The 22,994-nt window shown below is 57.2% G+C and overlaps 1 protein-coding gene across 8 annotated transcripts; it reads left to right on the forward strand.

Moving 5' to 3' along the window:
• The first annotated feature begins 2,487 nt into the window (after positions 1–2,487).
• TLE3 (TLE family member 3, transcriptional corepressor) lies at positions 2,488–22,246 on the forward strand. 8 transcript variants are annotated; one of them, XM_085514919.1, is made up of 20 exons: positions 2,488–2,872; positions 2,953–3,053; positions 3,179–3,242; positions 4,001–4,045; positions 9,163–9,225; positions 9,346–9,450; positions 13,638–13,842; positions 14,512–14,528; positions 16,394–16,513; positions 16,651–16,701; positions 16,786–16,941; positions 17,051–17,183; positions 17,310–17,506; positions 18,119–18,195; positions 18,348–18,597; positions 19,171–19,418; positions 19,664–19,811; positions 20,584–20,734; positions 20,933–21,009; positions 21,144–22,246. In XM_085514919.1, exons 1-20 carry the CDS (start codon positions 2,849–2,851, stop codon positions 21,249–21,251), a joined length of 2,340 nt encoding a protein of 779 aa, XP_085371045.1. In that variant the 5' UTR covers positions 2,488–2,848; the 3' UTR covers positions 21,252–22,246. The 8 variants fall into 8 exon arrangements, with proteins under 8 accessions (XP_085371045.1, XP_085371047.1, XP_085371046.1 ...); XM_085514921.1 differs by having other exon boundaries at positions 17,310–17,491; XM_085514920.1 differs by having other exon boundaries at positions 13,641–13,842.
• Positions 22,247–22,994: the final 748 nt, after the last annotated feature.

Raw genomic sequence — 22,994 nt, forward strand, 5'->3', positions numbered from 1 at the left:
TGGAGCCCGTCCTGCAGAACCTCCCTGCCAAGAGCAGATAAAGCCAAGCATCCCCCCAAGCAAAACAAACCTGCTGATAGCCCCCCCCTCCCCCCGGCTCTCCTCCTTGTTAGCATGCATCTCACTGCCTTCCCTGCTCTGAAATCCTTGTTTAGATAAACTTGAAAGCTAAAGGAAATTTGGTAGCAGGGTCCAGCCCGGCACGGAGGGCAGAGTGTGACCCACAGTGCAAACACACTGTGCTGCAGCGACAAAGCAGCTCATTGCCTTCGTGTTGGTGGGCCCATCTGCTCCATAAGAGAGAGAAATGGGAGGGGGATGAAGGCAGTGCTGCTGGGCTGCGCGTGGGCACCTTGCTCCTTTTCCTTGCTGCTGTCCCTGCATCCTAATGGCAAATTGCTGTGGGTGGGTGGATCTGTATTGAAGCCTTTGGCATTGTCCTGCACGATTAATGGGGTGTACAGAAATGGAGAGGGATGCAGAAAGTATGGAAACCCCCGTGCATGTTGTGTTGTGTTGGGACCCATTTCCCCATAGGGCTGTGATGTGTTTCCCTGCAGGGAGGTGGGGGAAGGTGGGATGGCACAGCCTGGTTTTCCACAGTGTTTTCCTTCATGCCCCCATTTCTCATGTCCCCAGCAGTGTGTGCAGTCAAGAGCTTTTGGGTCTTTGGGGGGAGGGTTTCCATCCTGTATTGCCCCATAGGGCACAAAGTTCCACACGTGTCTTAGGGCTGGCTGCTCAGCCCCTATGGTCTCCACTGCTGCACTCCATAGGGAGCTGTGTGGTGTCAGTGCTGTTTATGGGGCAAAAGAGGCTGTGGATGCCCCATCCCTGCAGGCATTCAAGGCCAGGCTGGATGTGGCTCTGGGCACATAATAACGAGTATGCTGATAATAACAATAATAACAAGAAACAAAACAAGATCATCAGAGCCCAAACAAAACGAAAAGGGCTGGAAGACAATTCTAAAACGGAAGGGATAGAGATTAACCCCCCCCTCCAATCTCAGCCCCCCACTCGCCACATTGGGGCCGCCCCATTCACATCGCAGCGCGTCCAGCTCCGCGTTTTCCCACCTCCCACCCCGGCCTGTCCCCACGTGGGGCTCGTACGGTGCAGACCAATAGAAGAGCGGCTCTCTGCTGTATGTCAATGGGGCGGAGCGCGGTCGATGGGGGCGGTTCGGACCCCCCACCCCCCCCCAGCTATTAGCGCCGGTCCGGATTGCTGGGGGGGGGGGGGTCCGAACCGCCCCGTGCTTCATGGAGGGGCGGCACCCCCCGCGTCTATAGACAGGCCATGGGGGGGGTCAGGGGGGGCTGTTTGTGATCAGCGTCGCTCGAAATTCTTCATTTAATCGTTCTTTCGTCCCCGCCGTTATTTCAATCGCTGCGCCTCATTAACGCGGAGAGGAAAAAAAAAATCCCTAAAATTGCCCTTTTTCACCCCAAATCAACCCCCCCCCCCCCCCCCCGTAGACACCGCCCGGCTGATGCACCCACGTGGATTTGATCGACGGCGCGCCACTCGGAACCAATGGGGAGGCGGGAGGGCGCGCTCATTGGTTAGAGGAGGTGGGGTGGGAGGGTCCGGACCCCACGTGGGGCGGAGGGAAGGGGGGGGCGGGAGCCATTTTGTTGCCCCCCCACGGCCCCAACCATTACAGAGCGGGGGGGGGGGGGAGGAAGCGGCGAAAAGGGTCGAACGAGGCGATGGATTAAAGCGAACCGAGCGGGAGAAACGCGCGCCAAACATTTCGCGGCGGCGCGGAACCGGGGCGCGCCAACCACGCGGGGTTTCGCGCCACCTCATTGGGCCGCTCCAATGGTCGCTCCGGCGGCGCGCCGCGCGTCCCGCGCTCCCAGACACAAGCCGCCATTGTGACGTCACTGTGGCGGGCTCCCAATCCCCGCGCGCGCCATCTCTCCCCCACGTGGGTTCCACGCGCGGCCATTGGACGACGGCCGCGTTGCCGCGCGCGGCTCCGCCCGGTTTCGCGGGAAGGCGGGGCGGGAGGGCGGGAGTTGCGGGGGGCGGCGTGGGGGGGGCGCGGGATCGCTGTGGCGGCGGCGCGGGGCCGCGTGCTCCGGGCGCACAGTGCGCGTCAGCCGCGGACACGAGGCGGGGAGCAGCGCCCGGCACCGCACGGCACCGCATCGCAGCGCACGGAGCCCGCAGCGCCCCGCCCCGCCCCGCCATGCCCCGCGTCGCTCCTCCGGGACGCGCCTGAGCCGGGGGCGGCCGCCGGGGCCGCATCGCATGGACGCGGCCGCCCCCCCCGCGCCGCGCTCCGCACTCAGGAGCCCCCCCCGGCGCGGGGCAGCGAGCGGCGCTTTGTTGGGAGCGGCCGCGGCGCCGTAACGGAGCTGCTGGGAGCGGCGCTCGGGCGGCTGCGCTTTGTCGTTCCGTGCTGCTCCCCGACGCGTTTCCCTGCGATTCTCGGGGCCGAGTCGGATTTTTTTCGGAATTAATTTTTTTTTTATCTTTTTTTTTTTTTTTTCCGGACGGATTTTGGGATTTTTTTATTATTATTTTTTTATTTTTTTCCTTTTTTATTTTCCCCCCCTTTCTTTTGTCTCTCCCGTTCCTCCCCTCTCGCACTTCCCGTTGCCGTCCTTTCGTTCCCCCCAGCCGTTCCTTTTCCTTTCCCCTTCCTGCTCTTTCTGCTCTATTTTCTCGGTATTCCTTCCTTTCTTTCTTTCTTTTTACCTCCCCCCGTCTCCGCTCCTCCCGTCCCGAACTCCTTCCGGGTGGGCGGGGGGGGGCGACGCACCGTCCTCTTTCCCCCCCCCCTCCCCGGACCCCCCCCCGCCGCTCTTTGTTCCGCCGCCGGCCCCCCCCGGCCATGTACCCGCAGGGTCGGCACCCGGTGAGTCCCAGCCCCCCCCTCCCCCCATACTCCTCCCCCCCCTTTGTGCCCCCCCCGCTGAGCGCTGTGCCCCCCCCCAGGCCCCCCACCAGCCGGGCCAACCGGGCTTCAAATTCACCGTGGCCGAGTCGTGCGATCGGATCAAGGACGAGTTTCAGTTCCTGCAGGCGCAGTACCACAGGTACGGCGGGGGGGACACGCAAAAAAAACCCGGGGGGGGGACATCGGGGTTTGGACCTTCTTCTACCCCTCCCCCTCAGCTCCCCCCCCCCCCCCCTCAGCCTCTCATCGCTCTGCGTTTCGCAGCCTGAAAGTGGAGTACGACAAGCTGGCCAACGAGAAGACCGAGATGCAGCGCCATTACGTGATGGTGAGCGGGGGGGGGGGGGGGCCGAGGGGGGTGGGAGTGGGGATGGGGCTGGTGGGAGCTCCGGGGGAATACGTGATGTGGGATGGGGGGTTGGCAGCGGGACGCGGTGCTGTGTGCCTCCCCCCCGGCTGTGCTTTCCTTTTGGGGGGGAGGAAGGACGGCTCTGAGGTTGATCCTTCAGCCATAAAAGCGCAAAGCTGTGGCTGTGGTCCCGCTGGGGACACCCCCCGCCCCTCCCTCCCCCCCTCGGATCCGTTTGGGGACCCCCCCCCACTCCATCTCAGAGTGATTTGGGGACTCTTCCACTTCAAACAGTTGGGGCATTCCCTCAGCTCGGGGACTCCTCCCTCTAAGCAATTGCCCCTTCAGCAGCTCGGATACCTCCCCCCATTTAGCAGTGGGACCCCCCCGAAATGGATGGGACCCCCAATAACTCTGGCATCCATCCCCCACTAAGCGATATGGGGACCACCACCCCCCCCCAAGCAATTGGGACCCTCCCGTAATTGTATCCCCCCCCCGCAGCCATTCGGGACCTCACCCCCTGCAGTAATTACCCCCCCCAACACTTGGATCCTCCCCCCATCCCCACTTTGTTTCCTGGGGGCAGAGCCGGGTGGGGGGCAGAAGGAAGCACCCCCCATTAATGGGGCTGAAGCCCCCCCCAGGTGCACACCCCGTGCAACCAGCCGCTGTGTCCGGGCAGCCCCAATTCACAACGCTTTTGTTGCTTTCCCTTTCTTTTCCCCTCCTGCCAGTACTACGAAATGTCCTACGGGCTGAACATCGAGATGCACAAACAGGTGAGCGCCGGGGAGGCGTGGAGGGGGGGGGGGGTTCATTGGGCTGCTTGTAGGAGACAGAACGGGCCCTGATGGCAGCAGTGGGTCGGCTGTGCTGCGAGGTTACATTGGGGCGATGGCAACCGCGTGGGGATCTGCGTGCATTGGGAATCAGGCGTTTTGCAAGGAGCCTTGAGGGGAAGAGGAGATGTGTGCAGTCAGGGCTCTGCGTGCACATCCCGGTGCTGCTGCTGCTCCGTGTTTGCAGCCTTGCTCTGAGCTGCAGGGCGCACCCGGGGCGGTGCATCGCTCAGTGCCCAGCGTTGTTCGGTGCAGTGTCGGTGGTTTTGGGGTTCAACTCTTGTGCCGTTTGCCCCACGGGGAAAGCAGCGCATTGTGCTGCCTTGATAAGATTACAGCTAAAGAGCCTCGGAGCCGTGGGCACATGACGGTAAAACTTAAAGGAATAAAGTTATTATTGCGATGAGAGCCGATTACCGGCGCTGCCGCTGGCGGGCGGACGCGGTTGTGTTGATGCACTGATGGCAGCGGTGCAGCTCCGCACAGCTCTGCTGTCACCGGAGCAGCGTTGGCAAAGGGCGAGCTGTGCACGGCTGCGCTCCCTGCTGCAAAGGGCATCGGCTGCAGCCGCCGCTCCGGTGCAGTTTTTTTGGTTAATTAATCTATTTGTTTGGCGTTTGTGTTTTGCTTTGTGATTAAATATTGCCATCCCCGAGGCCGAGCCCTGCAGGTGTGTGCCCAGCCCCTGCCGTGCTGTGTTGGGTTGCTCGCTCTCCCCTGGCTGCGTTGGCTTCGCCCTGTGCGAGCGCACGGAGGTGTTGAAATAGAGCACGAAATAACGCAGGAAAGCACGGAGCTTTTCTGCCGGTGGAAGCGCTGGAAACGCTTGTTATTTTGTTATTTCCCGGATGTTTTGCATCGGGGGGGTGGTTGGTTGCATGCGAGAGCTGATTGGGGTGGGGGGGGTTGCACGGGCCGGGTTGGGCTGCTCCGCTGCGCTCCGTGCTGCAGCATCGCTGTGTGCTGCCTCCCCCGATGGTGCCGTGGGGAACCCAGTGGTAAAGTGGGGTGGGCTCAGCACCAGAGCACCCCCAGCTCCCTCCCCCCCCCCCCCATTGCGGGGACCCCCAGCAGCCCCCACGGCTGCGCCGCCCCCAGCCCCGGCTGACCCGCTTAGCGGTTGACTTGTGTTTATCTGCACACAATCAAGTAGACTGAAGTGCCTGAATTATTCATGCGGTGTCCTGCCCTCCAGACTTGACTGCGTGTGATTACATCTGCTCGAGACAAACATTGATGGATACTTCATCTTTAAGCAAAAGGGGATTGTCTGGCTGGGGGCTTATATAACAGATTATCTCTTCGGCGCTGAATATTAAGCGCTGCGTTTGCGCCCCGGCTGCGGTGGCGGCTTTTTTTTTTCCCCCCCTTTCTGCTCCGTTTCGTGTCTTTCGAAGGGGGAAAACAATAAAAATAATAATAATGATGGGGCTTCCATCAGCAGCTCCGTGTGTGGGGAATAGTGACGGCGCTGCTGGGGGCTGTGCTCGGTGCTCTCGGAGCTGCAGGGCTCGGTTTGGGTTCCTCGATGCCCCCGAGGGGTCCCCTCGTTCCGGAGCCGTGTAGATCGCTGCGATCAGGGGGTGCGGTGCTTCCTAAAGAGAAGCGTGTGCTGGGAAGGGGACCCGCTTCATGGTGCTGTGTTTTGTGGCTTTGAGCATCCCTGAGCCACGCTCTCCCAAAAGCAGAAGCCTTGCTTTCTCCTATGGAATATTCCAAGAGCCCCGTGCACCCTGCGTTGGGAGCAGTGCGTGGAGCTGGTAGGGTGGGCCGCGGTGCTGGGGGGGGCTGTGCCCTCCGCTCCCCCTCCCCGAATTTAATTCTCATCAGCGCTGCCCTCCACTTTGCTAATAACGATAGCAGCCACAAATAGCTTTCAACATGCCATTGACAGCCCGGTTGGAGAGAGCACTTGAAATAGTGGTAGACAGCTGAAAGTGCCCATAATTGTGTGCCGGAGTGAGAACCACGCTGCTCAAGGGCCTGATTTCCATGTGCTTACGGAGACAATCTCCCGGCTTCAACAGACGCTGCTGGTGCCGTGCGGGGGGTGGGGCTGAGCCCCGTCCTAATGCGCTGTGTGGGGCAGGGCATCTTCCTGGGGGGCTGCGTGGGTTTGGGGTGAGGGTGATGCTGGGCTCCCCCGGGAGCATCGGTGGGTGGTGGTTCTTTGCCTGGGAGCTTGTAGGGGGGGACTTGGGGAGCTGCCTGTCCTGCTGTGCCAGGGTTCGGGGTGGCAGTGAAAAACCCGAATCGTGCTTTTAAAGAGCACATCGGTGCTGCCTTCAAGGGAAGAGGGGCTGAGAGCTGTGCCATACTCTCAGCATCGTGGCTCTGCTGTTGTCCCACCTGTTTCCATCGATACGCTGGGACCGGTGGGGATTTAGTCGGACGTGACCCCAAAATCTGTTCTCAGATGGCACAGGGGGTTGCTCGCTCCTTAATGTGTCCCATTTCCACTCGGGCCTTCGGGCAGCTCCTCTCAGCCCCTCTCCCTGCACCCTGCGGCGTTATTTAACCTCCCTCTGCCCTGCCCCAGGTGTGGGGGGGGCCGGAGGGGCACAGCTATTTAGCACCGTGCCTGCAGCCGGCGCCTGTCCGCTCTCTGCCCTCAGGGCATGGGGTCGGTGCTTGATTTACAGCCGGCAGCCGTGTGTGCTCTGTTGTGCCAGCAGAGCCGACCTCCCTGCAGCGAGGCACAGCCCTGGCAGGGATGGGATGGGGATTAGTCGGGATTTGGGTCCGACACCTCACCCTTGCCTGGGGCTGCGTCCCAGCCCGCTTACATCCCTGAGCTCCTGGCAGCATCCTGCTGAGCGCCCCTGCCCTGCCCCCTCCTTGCATAGGGTCCCGGCTCTCCCCCATGGCTGTGTGTGCTGCCGAGGCAGGGATGCGGGATGCGGTGCCTGCAGTCTCCATAGCAACTCCGTGCTGGGAATGGGGAATTTTCATGGCTGGAGCTGCCTGGCAGTGAATGGGCCCCGGCTCAGGGCAGTGCTGGGGGTGAAGCCCTCCCCAGCTCCGGGTCTGCCCTTAGTGCCACCAATTAAACGTCTCATGGGGATAAGTGCTGCTTCACGTGCACAGAGCGGGTATTTGGAGGCTGTTGGATCTCACGTGAACAGGGAAATCCATGGCTGTAAGCATCATATCATAGGCTTCACTTGCTTCTTGGATCCCATGTGGGAAGTGTCTTTGCTAAAGGTGAAGCTTTGCTCTAAATCTTGGCTGGAAATTGGGGTAAAAGGGGCAGAGAGGGCTCCTGTGTGGCGGTTTGCTGGAGTGGGGGTGCGTTGGTGGTACCCAGAGAGCACCCAGCGTCTCCTCCCTGACCTCTGCATCATGCTGAGCGTGGGGTTCTTCCATTTACACCCAAATGGTGGTGGCTAAAGGTTGGGTTTGTTCTGGAGCTCACCAGCACGAAGCCCTCAGCAGCTGCTCGCTGGGAGTGGTGCTGGAGGAGCTGTGCAGCACTGAGTGCTCACTGCATCCCGACCCACCGGGTTTGGCAGAAGGAGTAAATATTTAATGGAGGCACAGTTTGTATGATCCGATCGATGTATCGAAGCCAAAGCAGCTATTAAGGTGTCCCTATGGCAGAGCAGCAGGCAGTGCAGGCACCGGTGGGTCTCTGGTGCACTGAAGGGCTTAGAGGGGTTTTGCAATGTTACTTTATGGATGGAGCTCTTCTGTGCTGGGAGCATCCTAAGTGCGGTGCACACTGTGTGCATTCAGGTCCATTATGGCCCCGGCTGCAGCTAATGCACCTGGAGCAAATGGAACAGCTCGGAGATGCCTCTGCCTCGAAGCAGAGTGCCAGCAAATTCCCTTGACCTCCTCGAGGGCTAAGAAAAGCAGCAGGAGAAACCCGAGCAGAGATGCTTTCTGCAAAGCTGGTGGCCAGAAATGCTGTGGCTGCTTTGAAACCCAAACAGGCATTGCCCACGTGTTGGCTATAGGGGCCTGGGGCTGTCTGTGCTGCACTGGTCATCCCCTGCTTCTGCCTGGTTCTTCAAAACAACGTTGAGCTGTTGGGTTGGCTGTTTTTCCCTCCTCCCAAAGTGCAATATTAGGGTTTTCCCCTCTGAAATCTAAAGGAGGACACGCTGCAGTGGGAGAGATGTGCCGCTGCTGCTGCTGGTGGGAGGGATTTGCAGCCGTGTGATGGTGCTGCTGCCGTGGGCTGAATCCTTACAGCTGCTCAGGAATTGCTTGGGTTGGGGTAGAGGGTGTTGTAACAGCAGCAACAGGGCTGGGATGGGGGGACTGCCATGGGTCTGGGGGAGCTGCCCCCCATAGGGCTCTGCCTGGAGATGCTCTGTAGGGCATCAGCTGTGATCTGGGCACCCTGACCCTGCAGGAGGAGCATCCCTAGGGCTGAAGCACATGATGCTGCCTCACCCCAAAGCCTGCGCCTGGGTTTTCACCAGAGGAAAATGTTATTCTGGGTTAATGGAGACGTTGCAGAAACCACAGTTTGACAGCACGGGCTGTTATTATTAAACTCCTAAATAGTGTGGTCAGGCTGACAGGTGTAAATGGTTACGGGTTAAATTTCTGGAGGGTGATGTAAGGAGGGCAAAAGCAACTCTCTGGCTTTGGTCTGGGCTGGAGAAGGATCCTGATGAGATCAGAGCAAACCAGAGGCTCCACATGGCTCTGGCTGGGGCTCAGTGCTGGCCAGGCACTCAGTGCATGGTGCTTTGTGTGCACAGGGCCTTCTCATGCAGCAGTTCCCTGCAGAGCAGTGCTGGGGATGATGGAGCTTTGCAAGTGCCCAGCATCTGCACTCTGCCAGTCCATCCTGACCTTCATCATCCTCGTTGCCAAACTCAGGCTGGTGTGAGGCTGCAGGGGGCACTTGGTCCCGTGATAGGAAAGGAACCAAAGAGTGAAAGAGCAGCCCCTGCCCTGTGTACGTGGGTGTGCTTTCACTGCCTCTTTTGGGAGCTGCAGTTTCCCTTGGTGTCGATGGTGTTATGGGGGGTGCTCATGGCTGCTTATTGCAGCAGGCTGCTTTCTGCTAACCGTTGTTTTTTCTTCTTCCCTTTTTTCAGACAGAAATTGCTAAAAGGCTGAATACCATTTTAGCACAGATTATGCCTTTTCTGTCACAAGAGGTAAGATGTCCCTGGGCTCAGTTCCCATCAGCAAAATCCACAAGGGTGTTGGGAGTTGGGGGGGGGTCCTGGCTGGGTGCCCGCATGCCCTGACCCACGTGCCTGCCTCTGTCCCCGCAGCACCAACAGCAAGTTGCACAGGCTGTTGAACGTGCCAAGCAAGTGACAATGACGGAGTTGAATGCTATCATCGGGGTACGTGGACTTCCCAATCTGCCTCTCACCGTGTGTATACCCCTTTTATTCCTATCATTTACCATAACCAGAGGCAACCCTGCGTTCGGGCGGCATCAGGGATGGGCAGCACCCTGAATCCGACCGTCCCCAGATCCCTGATTCGGCGCTGAGCGATGCGCTGGCACTGCTCCCCAATTATCCCCAGCACCAAACAAACACCCACATCCCCAGGCTGGGACTGTGCCGGGTTCCCATTCCCCACAGCCCCCCAGCCCAGGTTTGCCTCTGCTGTACTGTTGATGTGAAATGTGGTGCACGCGTAGCAGAGCTGTTCCATGCATTGACCTTTACCCGCTTGAGCGTTACGTGGATCTCGAGGGGTTTTAAGACTAACGGGTCTGAATATCTCTGTAAGTGATGTAACCTTGTCCTCAGTCCTGCAGGAAGCCCACTCCATGCTGGATCTCCTTACCATGGATAGCAGATCCCTGATGGGCATCCCTGCCTTGGGAGCTCTTTGGCATTGGGTGTCTGCTTTCAAAATCACTTGATATTTTTGTTTTTGCAGCAATGATTTGCGCTTCTTTCTCCCTCTGCAAGGAGCTTTCTTCACCCTGTTTGCATTTACCCCACGCTGTTGTGGAGGCAGAGCCTGGCTCCTTGCTGCTGCAGTGGTGGGAGCTCAGCTCTGCGCATCCCGCAGAACCTGGGGTCTGTGGGCATTATTCCATTTTAATGGGTGCTCTGAGAGGCTTTGGGTGGGAGGCTCTGCTTTGGTTCACCGCTCGAAGCCGTAGCGTGGAGTCAAGGCAGCTAGAGGCAGATATTGGAATTCAATTAAGGTAAATGAGCGGGGCTCGTGACCCCCATTTTCAAGGTAATTGCTTCCTTGGATCAGCGCTAACACGAGTGTCACCCCGTTGTTAAGCAGCCAGCCATGTAATCGTTTTGCCTGACGGAGCTTCACGAGGCAGGAATTGGGGACAGTGAGGAGAGTGTTGCAGCTGAGCCCAGCCCTGCGTGCCCAGAGCATCCCACAGCAAAGGGCACCCCAGCCCATGGGATTGGGCATGGCAGCGGGCATTGCCATGGGCACCCCAATGGGCATCCCCATGCTGTCCTGGTGGGCACGGGCATCCCACCCCACACAGTTGGGTTCTGCTGGTGTAAGGGTGCTCCTGTTGATGTGAATGCCCAGGCAGGGCTATGGGGAGCACAGTGCTGGGGATGCTGCAGGTGCATTGCTGATGTGCACCAGTGCCTTGGAGCAGGTGCCAAAAACCAAATTGACTCATGCAAGAAAAAAAGAACAAGGCACCAAATCATTCAAACCTTTTTTTTTTCTGCCCCTTTTGAGGTCAAGAACTGTTAATTTTATGCATCTAGGCCATTGTCTCACAGTTCCTCCGCTTCAGGCTTCTGTGAAATTGAGCCCTTGATTTGGTTATAGCTCTGGAAATGATTAGACTACTTTACTAAATTTAACGCAAGTGGTGAACTTAAGTGGTGAACCATTAAATCGGTTAACAAAGGCATGAAGCATGATGTACATAATCCAATTAAAAACACTCTACGTAGGAGATACTCCTTGCCAGCCTTTCTCATCAACCGTAACCTCTTCATATCTTACCCATATTTGCCTGGTGCACACCGAGAGACCCTGCGAGGGAAACGCAGCCTTCGTGGCTCCTGGTGTGGGCTGGGATCTGATCCCCAGGTGCTCTGGGAGCAGGATTTTGCTATTTACCTGTGTTGGGGTTGCAGCACTTTGTTGCAGGGTGCTGCCTCAGGATTTAAAGGCGACGTTGAGTGCTGGCTGCAGGTGGAATGTCCCAGCGCAGAGCGCTGCTCTGGATCTGCCCTTTGTGTTGGGGCAGTGCTGGAAGATGCAGCTTTGACCTGGAAGCAACGGGACCACTACTGCATCCCTGTGATTCCTGTGGTGCTTTAAGCAGAGCTGGGGCTTGCAGCCCTTCACCCCTGGCATCGGGCACCGTTGTGCATTGCAGCTCCAGCTCTGGGGCTGCGGCTGTGGGGCTGGTTTTTGGTGCTGGAGCTCTGGTTGTACCTGTGGGGCTATTGGGAAATTCCCATGGATGTGAGGTTTGAAAACCATCTTTTTTGAGGCTGAAACTGGAGAGGGATGGTGTTTCTCAGCTGAGGAGCATCGCCAAGGCCTGCTGCATCCCACTGCTGTGCTGTGCAGGATTTCCACTACTCTGCGTCCTCCAGGAGGGACCTGAGCCACAGCTCCGTGCTGCTCCTGCCTCTGCAGGGGAGGAAAGTGCCCCCTCCTTGTTCTTTGGATCCATCGCGGGACGTCGTGCCTTGGTGCTCATTTCCACACCTCTGCCGATCCCACGCTGCTTAATGAGCCACAGGATGGATGTGTTTGCCACCAGCTTAAATAAAAAGCAAGAACCGCTGCTTTTCTGCTCTGTTGGAGGGAGAGGCTCAGAGGGCTGAGCTGTCCTTGTTGTGCCCCACCTGGGCTTGGCTGTTGCAGGGCTGTGAGCCCTGATGCTGCATGGAATCTGCCTGTTGTCCCATTGGGATTCTGCTGTCGCTCCCTGGATTTGGTTACCCCCTGTGCCTGCTTGTGCCCACCGAGGAGGACGCGTTGGATCTCATTGCTGGAAAGCCACCACCAGGGCTGCACTCCAAGGGAATGCTCAAGCACCATGGCCTCAGCCTCGCTGCAATGAGTGGAAAGGCTGTGAGGCTGGGATTGGAGAGAGCTCATTGATTTCAGCAGGAGGCTCAGCCCTGTTCCTCCTGCCCTGAGATGGGGAGGATCGATCCTGGGATGTTGGCAGCATCTGGCAATGCTGGGAGCACTGGGGATGGATTTGGGCACCGGCTCCTGAGGATACTCCCTGCTCTGCACTATGGATGGAGCAGCATCACACAGCAGAAGCCAAAGAAATAAAAAGCTGCATTGGGGAGGACCAAGTGATTTATGCTTTTTCTCTACCAGCGCTGTGGATGTCTAATTGCATTCTGGATCTGGCTTCTGCCACAGCTGAGACCTTTGCACTGCCCGGAAGGAGCTGTGTTTGCAGATCATGCATCTCCTCCCCTGAAACTGCAACTGCTTGCTTTCCTGTCTGACTCCCTGTCACGTCCTGGGTGGATCTCCCCGGTGCCTCCCACGAGGGTGCAGGAGGTGGGCAGGGATGGGTCACACCCCGCTCCATCCTCATCAGTGCCCCTCCCCGCTGCCTCATGGGGCTGATCCTGAAGCCAGGAGCTGGGTGGGACCTGAGAGAAGTTGGTGTTTGTGTAGGGGACTTTGCAGAGAGCAAGTGCTGCAGCAGGACCTGGGTGTTTGCAGTGTGCAAGGAGCTGAGTGTGCACCACCCTGCAGCTCCCCTGCTCTGTGCACCCTTCAGGAGCCCTTTCTCCCTGCACAATGGTGGCACAGCGGGTGCAGAAGTCTCCTTATGGGCCTTTCCTGGCACCCGTGGGTTGATCCCCGTTCTTTGCATTTCCCCATTGCATTTTATGAGCTGTGGGCTAATGCATCCTCCGGCAGTGCCAGATTGCTGCAAGTCTCCTTGATGTAAACACAGCCTCCTCCTTAAGAGCTGTACGTGTGGGGTTTTTTGGTTTCTTGCTGTGGTTTGTACCAGACTGAGCTGCAATGTGTTGCTGGGATCCCTGTGCTCCCTGTGCATCACAGTGCAGCACAGCCCTGGCAGTGGGATAAGGGCTGTCTCCTGCCTTCAGCTTGTGGCAGCCTGTAACCTATTAGCTGCATTTCAGTTTGTTTTCTTGGCACTTGAAACAGCAGCATGAAGGATGCTCTTCCTTTTCTTCCCTTCCTCGTCCCACACCATGCCCACCTCCAGCTGCAGAGGTTGGGGCTGTACCCATGGCTCCATGATGCCTGGGGGGGGTGGGGGGGTGGGGGGAAAGGGTTGCTTGCAGCATCAGCTGCGTAGATGCTTTGTGCAGAGCCATCTTCTGCATCCTGGGCAGCATTTGCATTTATGCTTATTCCCATTGAAAAGCCAAACAGTGCAAATCTGCAGCAGCGATGCAGGTTGCCTTGAATTGAGGGTGACTCCCATTGAGATACATGCGCCAGGCACATGGGGCTGTTCCTTCCCATCCCTCCTGCTAACGCGGTTCTCCTTGCAGCCAGCCGAGCGGAGCGTGAGCACAGCTCGAGATGCAGCCCTGCTATCTCAGAGGCCGTGCCCTGTCCCCGCTCACCGCTGCTCTCATTGCAGCAGCAGCAGCTCCAGGCGCAGCACCTCTCCCACGCCGCACACGGACCCCCGGTGCAGCTGCCACCGCACCCCTCTGGCCTGCAGCCCCCCGGCATCCCACCCGTCACCGGCAGCAGTTCGGGGCTGCTGGCGCTCGGCGCGTTGGGCAGCCAGGCACACCTGGCCGTCAAGGATGAGAAGAACCACCACGACCTGGACCACAGAGGTGAGAGCTTCCTCTTGCCTGCTCCAGGGTCAGATCATCTGCTCTGCGGATGCCTGGTTGTTGCAGTCCAGCTTGTTTTTTCTCGCTATGAGTGGTAAACAGGCCCTTTTTGGAAGGGGAAAATGCTATGTGGGTTCAGTGTTTCCATGCAGAGCCACATGTGTGTCAGCACAAGGAGATGTGGGCTCTTCCCATTAAGGCCCTGTTTGCCCCCGCTGGTCCCCCTGCAGCACCAGGTGTGTTGGGGCTGCTCTCCCTGCAGAAGGAGGACAAAAATACCAATAGCAATTATCCAGTGGTTTGCGTGTCTCTGCATGGGTCTAAATAACCCAGCAGTCCCCATGGATACCGACTATCAATGGCCAAATGCATCTGGCAGCCACGGGGGGTGGGAACCACTGCTGTGTTGGTGACTGAGTGGAGCCCTCAGTGTTTCAGTGCATCTCCATGTGCAGTTTGTTCTGAAGAGAAGTGGGAGGGAGGAGGCAGCAGGTGAGGAGGGGAGATGGGGTGGAAGCAAAGCAGGAGAGCCTGGATGTGTTCTGGGTTTGGCAGCAGGCTGCGGGGGGGGCTCTGTGTGTGTTTCCCTGCTCCAGCACCCATTGTAACTGCAGTTTTCTCTCTCCCCTTTGCTTTGGCTGTGCCCTCTGACCCCAACGCTGCCAACAGAGCGGGACTCGAGTGCGGTGAGTGCAGCCCCCCCTCCCCATCCCAATACTCTTCTTCTGAGCGCGGTTTTGTTTCAGCTCTTCTTTGAACCAGGCTGCCCCGGGGTGTGAGGCTCAAGGGGGGGTTACCTTGGAGCTGATCCTAGGGAGAAGGGAGAGAAACAAGCCCGATTCCCCCACTGGCTGTGCTGGGATCCCCCCCCCATGCCAGATGTGTGGGGTCAGACCTCCCTCACTGCTGTGCTCTGAGGTCGAGTCGCGACTGAGTGAGCGCCGTGAATGGGGCGCAGCCGAGTCAGCGCGGGTAAAAAGATCCGTCGGCGATTAGGAAAGCTATTTTATTCCTGATCACTCTTCTATTATCTTGGGTCATCTAATCTGCCGGGCTGGTTGGGGCTATTACGCCGCGTTAAGTAGGACTCGGAAGGTCAAGCAGTTAACTAACCAGCTAAATAACAGCGGTGGAGGGCGGCCATCACCTCCAGCGCTGATTGGATTTTTTAATCTATCTTTTCCCTCTGCCCCCAGCACGGCTCCCCCTCCACTGCAGTGGGGCTGGTTACAGCCCGTATCCCCCACCCTACTCAAAGCAAAGGGGGGGGCTTTGAGTGCTGACGGCTTCGGGGGGGGGAGGGAAGAAAAGCTCTATTGAACAAGGAGAGGGGAATTGGGCGTCATTAACCTGCCCACGTGGGGAGGGGGCTGTGAAGGATGGCAGCGTTCTCAATCTATAAAGCAAAGCGCGGGGTATTCCCGGTGGAGGTTTAATGCGCGCGATAATCAGCGTTAGTCATTCATATTTTCCTAGCCTTGCCTGAGCAATAAAAAATATTTAGTTTCTTGGCGGCTCGCCAGCAGAAGGCTGAATGGATCGATGCCTCTAAATGCTTGACATGATTCTCTGGTAGCTGCGAGGTTTTTTCAGCATGACTGCCTGAGAAGAAAGACCCCGGTGTTATCCAAAGCTGCTTATTGGGTAGCGAGGAGAAACATGAACTGCTTTAGTTCTCCCTTTCAGGCAGGGAAGAAAGGCGGGCAGAGGGGTTCAGGAAGGTGGGGGCTGCAGGCTCTGTGATGAGATGCAGTGATGGCGATGGCCCCTGTGGCTGTGAGGAGCTCATTGCAGTACAGGGCCGGGCTTCCCGCAGCCCCAGCACAGCTCTGAGCTGCCATTTTTGCTCCATCCCCATGCTGGGGCTGCTCTGGGGAAGCCAGTGTGTCGGATGTGTCCCAGTGGGTGCACAAAGCCCTGCCTGCAGTGCTTGGCTGCAGGAAAAATGCTATTGAGGTGTGCTTTTCCAAATGGTTTTGAATGCCCTTTGGCTTGGTGGAGTTTGGCTTAACCTGCCAGAGCAGCTCTGCCCTTTGCTCCCCTAATAAAAGCTGGGGATGGAGGCCATGGCTTTGCAGGGACTGCAGGTTCCCTAGGGCTGGGCTCCTGGTGCAGAGCCCCATTGGGCTGCAGGCTGCTGTTGGGTGCATTCACATTGGTTGCATGGATGCTGTGTCTGCGTTGGTTCAATGGGTGGACAGTGCTTCCATGTTGGGTACATGGCACATCCGTATCTACCAGCAGCCTCCATGGGTTGCAGCAGCTGCCAGGGAGCTGCTCTATTTCCTGCTGCTTCCTAGCAGGATTTTCTCTTTTCAACAACAAACAGCTCCTCCCCTTTCTCTGCTTTGATGGCAGACAGGCTCAGGTGCCCATAAGGAGCCCATCTTGAGGTGATGTTCAGTGACGATGTGTGGTTTGGGCCACAGATCTTGCCCTGCTATTTGGGTTTTGCAGCCTGGGGGAGCCTTGTAGACTCAGTGCTGGGCAGAAGGCCCTTGAGCCCCATTGTCCCATGCATGTGACTCAAATGTGTTTGCTGTTATTGCAGAATAACTCTGTTTCACCCTCGGAAAGCCTGAGAGCCAGCGAGAAACACCGGAGCTCCACAGACTACAGCATTGACTCCAAAAAGAGGAAAGCAGAGGAGAAGGACAGCATGAGCCGATATGTGAGCTATGGGGGGTTCCTCACAGCCTGGGGCTGGGAGCTGCCTGGGGATGTACCTGCATATGGAGCCCCATGGGTGGGGGCAGGCTGGGTGGGGGTAACATCTTGCCAGGGCTGTAACTTATTGCTGCCTTTCAGGACAGCGATGGTGACAAAAGTGATGACCTCGTCGTTGACGTCTCCAACGAGGTGAGCCATGGGGTGTTTTGGTCTCACTGCTGTGGGGTCTCACAGGATGCTGTTGGGGTACAAGTGCTTTTTCCTGCCTTGCAGGACCCTGCCACCCCCCGGGTCAGCCCGGCCCACTCCCCACCAGAGAACGGCCTGGACAAAGCCCGTGGGCTGAAGAAGGGGGATGCACCCAACAGCCCAGCCTCAGTTGCCTCCTCCAGCAGCACTCCTTCCTCCAAGACTAAAGACTTGGGCCACGTATGTGCTGTGCTGTGCCCTGCTGCAGGGTTCTCTAAACCCCCCTGGCAACTGGACTTCATCCTTTACATTTTGGTTTTTTTGATGGTTCTTTTTTTCCTGTATCCAGAACGACAAATCATCAACACCTGGACTCAAATCCAACACTCCCACACCGAGGAACGATGCCCCGACCCCAGGGACGAGCAGCACCCCAGGGTTGAGGCCGATGCCTGGCAAGCCAACCGGCATGGACCCACTGGGTGGGTACCACAGCATCCTGGGGGGCACGGGGGACCTCACCCTGCTTAGTGTGTTGGGGATAAGGTGAGCAGGGTGGCACACTCATTGCTTCACATCCCCTGACCGCATCCCTGACCCTCCCACAGCCTCAGCCCTGCGGACACCCATCTCCATTGCGGGTTCCTACGCAGCCCCATTTGCCATGATGGGGCACCATGAGATGAATGGCTCTCTGACCAGCCCCGGTGCCTATGCTGGCCTGCACAACATCCCCCCACAGATGAGTGCTGCAGCCGCCGCCGCCGCTGCCTATGGCCGGTCGCCAATGGTGAGCTTTGGAGCTGTACGTAGCACTTTTAGCTCCCTTTTTACTCCCGGTGGGTGCGGGGAGGGCTTGGGGGGGTGGGCTGCATGGTGTTGGGGTTGAAATGGGCTCCTCACTCCATGGTTTGGGTTGGCTCATGTTGTGGGATGCAGAAGTTGGGGTGCATGCTGTTGGGATGCTGTGTGCCCCACGGTGTTGATGGAGTATCCTATGCTCTGCCCGTGGGAGCAACTCCCTGCATGGCCATCTTCCCCTGAGTACTGATGCTGATAAGTCCTTATTTGTATATTTTAACATAAAGCACGGTCAAAATAGTAATTAAACTACTTGCAATTAATACAGAAATTGGGATTTCAATTACACTGGGGCACAGGCTGCCTGTCCCAGACACATGGGAGTGATGTGGGGAGGGTGAGCAAGTCATGTAGTGACCCTTCCAGGCCCATAATGCTGTTTAATTTCCAAATCCATCCCCTTTCTGGTGTGTGTGGAGGGTGAGGGTGGGGGGGGAATAGCTGTAAGCTACCAAGCAGCAATATTGAGGGCAAATGAGGGGTTGTGGGTTTGCGGGGCTCGTGGATGGGATACTGATGGTTGCCATGCCCATCTCATCCACACATCTTTTGACAGGTTGGCTTTGACCCACACCCACCCATGCGGGCCCCTGGGCTGCCCACCAGCCTGGCATCCATCCCTGGAGGGAAGCCGTAAGCACCTCTTGGTTTTCTGTGGGGGGGGACTGCCCACATTGCTTGGGGGTGGCCAAGCAGCATCGGCCCCAGTGCCACCTGCATGCTGCATTTGCAGCAGGGCTGTTCCAGGGCCTCACCTCTGTGTTTTCCCCTCTCCACTTCGACAGAGCTTACTCGTTTCATGTCAGTGCTGATGGGCAGATGCAGCCGGTCCCCTTTCCCCACGACGCCCTGGCTGGTCCCGGTATCCCCCGGCACGCGCGGCAGATCAACACGCTGAGCCATGGTGAGGTGGTGTGTGCCGTCACCATCAGCAACCCCACCCGGCACGTGTACACGGGTGGCAAGGGCTGTGTGAAGATCTGGGACATCAGCCAGCCTGGCAGCAAGAGCCCCATCTCCCAGCTGGACTGCCTGGTAAGGCATGGGGATGGTGGGAGACCTGCAGCGTGTGTGAGCTGTAGTGTGTCACTGCTGGTCCCCAGGAGTGATTGAGAGCTGTTGTGGGGCTGTTGTAGCAGCCTTCTTAGAGGCCTTATAGGGCTGTCTAGAAAAGCTCTGATTATTGTTATGCCCAATGGCTGTCCCACCTCAACCAGGTCTACCACTAAACCGTGCCCTTATGTGCAACATCCGTGTGCCTCCAGGAATGGGGACTCGGCTGCCTCTTTGTACAGGCAGTTCTAAGCCTTTGTGACCATTGTCATGAAGAAATTCTCCCTAATATCCAAACTAAACCTCCTCTGGTGCAACTTGGGGGCATGTCCTTTTGTCTTCTGGCTCGGCAGAAGAGAGAAGAGACCAACCCACCTCGCTGCAGCCTCTTCTGAGGTTGTTATAGAGAGCAGTAAGCTCTCCCTTGAATCTTCTCTAGGCTGACTAACCCCAGGTTCCTCCCCGGTTCTGCTGGCCACCCTGTTTTTGATACAAGCCATCCCCCTGCTTTCCCCTCCTATCCCTCTTACACTAACACCTCTCTTCCTCTTGCAGAACAGGGATAACTACATCCGCTCCTGCAAGCTGCTCCCCGACGGCCGCACGCTGATCGTTGGGGGGGAGGCCAGCACACTCACCATCTGGGACCTGGCCTCCCCCACACCCCGTATCAAGGCTGAGCTCACCTCCTCGGCGCCCGCCTGCTACGCGTTGGCCATCAGCCCCGACGCCAAAGTCTGCTTCTCCTGCTGCAGCGACGGCAACATCGCCGTGTGGGACCTGCACAACCAGACCCTGGTCAGGTGAGTGGGGGGTTCCCGGTGTGTGTGTGGTGGGGGATGCCACAGAGGTGCCACCTGAGTGTTGGTGCACGTGGGGATGCTCTCCTGGTGGGGATGCTGCAGCAGAGCAGAGCCATGAGCAGACAGACCCCAAGCACAGTGTGTTTGTAGCATCATCCGCCCTCGGTGCTACCTGCATGGGCTATGCTGTGCATTTTGCCATTCTAGTGATGAATTATTATTCTGTTTTATTTTATTCTTCCAAGGCAATTCCAAGGTCACACAGACGGTGCCAGCTGCATAGACATCTCACACGATGGTACGAAGCTGTGGACGGGGGGACTGGACAACACAGTGCGCTCCTGGGACCTGCGGGAAGGGCGGCAGCTGCAGCAGCACGACTTCACCTCCCAGGTGGGTGCAGGACCCTCGGGAAGGTCCTGGCCTCACGCAGCCCTTGTGGAGGGGTTGTGCATTGGTGGGCTGGGTTATGGGAGCTCTGTGTGGTGATGGAGCTCTTCTTGCCGGGCAGGTGCCCTGCACACCCCTCCCTGGCTGTGTGTGTGCATGTTCCAGGTGCCCTGGGTGCAGTGCAGGAGTGTTTGAGGCAGTAGGGCTCTCTGGTTCTGGTTTTAGCCCCACTGTTCTTGCTTTTTCGTGTGGTGCAAGATTGGGCTTCTGTTAAGAAAGCAATGCTTGCATAGGGTACCACGTGACATTGCAAAGCTGGATGTCCTTGTTTCCAGCCCATAGCAGCCACGACTTGGAGCTCTGTCAGCCTTGCTGTCTTCCCCGAGGTTTCCTATTCTGGATGTGCCAGCTGTGTGGCTTTCCTCCGGCTCCCCATGTTTCAGCATCAGAAATGGCAGGGGAGGACAGGGCCACGTCCCTTCCAGCCTGCCAGGCTGCTGCTTCTCAGACTTGCTGACCTTGCTGTCAGCTCTGTGGGCACAGCTGCCCCATTAAAACCAAGCAGAAGGATGAAGGCTTTGGGTTTGTGTTTGACTCCATGCACATGTACAGCTTTGCATTTAATTGCACCAAGGCAGAGGAAGAGCTAGCAGTGAATGCTCACCTCCTCTCCCCTGCCCAGCTGGGCTCTCCCACTGTTAAATCCTGGTGTCAGGGCTTGGGATGCTGTGAGGCCACATGTGCTTAAAGGTGCCAACCTGTTCTGTGCCCTCAGATCTTCTCTCTGGGGTACTGCCCCACGGGCGAGTGGCTGGCAGTGGGCATGGAGAGCAGCAATGTGGAAGTGCTGCACCACACCAAGCCCGACAAGTACCAGCTGCACCTGCACGAGAGCTGCGTCCTCTCCCTCAAGTTCGCCTACTGCGGTGAGTGTTGGCAGGGCCACGGTGTTAATAGGAACCCCACAGGGGGAAGGGTGTGCACAGGGGTGGGCAGTGCCAGAAAACCTCCTGCTTTTTTAATGGCTTCAGTTCTCTAAAATGCCCAACTTGTGCAATGGGAGCTGTGTGCCCACCTGGCTCTGCTCATGGCGTTGGGTGCTGATGCTGTTCCCATGTCTGCAGGTAAATGGTTTGTGAGCACGGGGAAGGACAACCTGCTCAACGCATGGAGGACACCCTATGGGGCAAGCATCTTCCAGGTAGGGGCTGCTTTGCTGGGGGCACGGGGGCCGCCTGGTTCTTTACAGCACCATCAAGAAACCACACTGATCCATTTCCTATCTGTTTTTCCCCTCCCTATTTCCATCTATTCTCCCCATTCCTCTGCCCTCAGTCCAAGGAATCCTCGTCGGTCTTAAGCTGCGACATCTCAGCGGACGACAAATACATCGTCACGGGCTCTGGGGACAAGAAGGCCACGGTGTACGAGGTCATCTACTGAGGGGACGCAGCGGTGGTGCCGCAGGCTCGGCGCTGGAGCAGCGCTCGGGGCAGCACCGGGATGGGATCGCTCAATGGAGCTGCACCTCTGTGCCCACCCGGCACCCAACACGGATTGATTTGGAGGTCTGCAAACATGGCACACGCGTCGAAGCCCCCGAACGAATTTGTGGTTTGGTTTTAGGCTTTGGGGCTGATTTTTTTGGGGTTGTTTTTATTTTTTTTTTCCCTATTTTTTTTGCTCTTTTTTTTGGGTTGTTTTTTTTTGGTTCCCTGGTTCTTTCCATCTTTGCTTTGGTGGCACTATCAAAGGACTGACCTTTTTTTTTTTTATCGTGACTTTTTCTTTTGGTGCATCCCGCATTAAGACTTGTGAAAAGTGTAAATACCGGACTAGTACATAGCGTGGGAAGGGGGGGGACCCTCCCGGTACACTAGGTGTGTATTTTCGTCTGCTGTAATTGTATCCCACTGATGGGTTTGGTGGTGGCAATTTTTATTCTATTCCCCCCCTTCCCCTTTTCCCCTTTTTCCCCCCCCCCCAATGCATCCATTTGGGATGCGACCCGGATGTGCAGCGCGTAACCGGACTGAGCAAAGTGTCCTCTGGTGAAGTCGTTCCTCCTGTGATCCCCGTGCATTGTTCAGTGTTGTGTGTGCGGACGCTGTCGGGGCTGTGCTGAGCTCGGTCGGATCCCCGGCTGCTGCCGGACGTTGGCGACACAATCACGTTTTTATATGGACTTTTATTTTTTTTTTGTGCTCGTATGTTTGAAGCAAAAAGGGGGAGGCCCGCGATCCGGGAATCATCCGCTCGAGCCCTTCTTGGTCTTGGGACGTAAAGCGACGAGGAGTGATTTCAAAGAAAGCATAGTAAAAAAAATTCAGCTCAGGGAGCCATGAAAGATAATAGCAACTTAATGTGTTTTTTTGTATTCAAATGAAAGTAAAGAATTAGAATTGATAACCTTTAAAATACAGTTTTTTTAAAGCAAAGTTGACTAACAAGTAGGGTTTGTGTGTGGTGGGTGGGGGCGGGGGGGAAGGGGCTTGGGTAGGGTCCTGTGGCTGTATGGGCTCGTGTCTGCTGGGCTGTAGGGCCGGATGAAGCAACAGCCATCCCCGCACAGGCCTGAATTGCAGCATTTTGTACTGAAAAGGGTTTAAAAAAAAGCAAAAAGAACAAGAAAACGGGAAATAAAAGTATTTGTGTAGCAGAAGCGCTCCCCCTGTATTGTAGCACATGGGAGAGGATTTTGATACTTTGTTTTGTATGGATTCTTTTTGTAATTGTTTCCCCCTCCCCCCTTGTCGTGTTCACCCAGTGGAGGACTGAGGAGGTGATGGTGAGGATGTGGGATGTGCTGGAGCAGAGAGGAGCTATGGTGGGAAGTGGCCTTTCCCCCTCAGAACGGAGCTTCTGAGCTGTTCTGCCTTTTTTCTTTGCAAAACCCAAGGGAAGAACCCAGGCTGATGGCGGCTGCCCTGTGTGGCTCCTTGGTGCCAGCCCAGATGGAGGAGCTGGGATTGATCTGTGTGTTCCTTACCCCGAGAGGAAAGGGGAGAAATGCATTTTACAGCTGCATCAGAGGAACGGTTTGAAGGGGGGTTGGGCTGAGCTGAAGGACTGTGCAGCCTCATCCTGCAGCTGTGTGTGCTGTGTGGCCACACTGCTGGGCTGTACCCACAGCCCTATGGAGCATCCCCTGCTCTGTGGCACTGGAAGGGCTCAGAGCACCCAGGG

This window comes from Coturnix japonica, chromosome 14, assembly GCF_054131305.1.
Source record: "Coturnix japonica strain WE chromosome 14, WE-NBRP24, whole genome shotgun sequence".
NCBI lineage: Eukaryota > Metazoa > Chordata > Aves > Galliformes > Phasianidae > Coturnix > Coturnix japonica.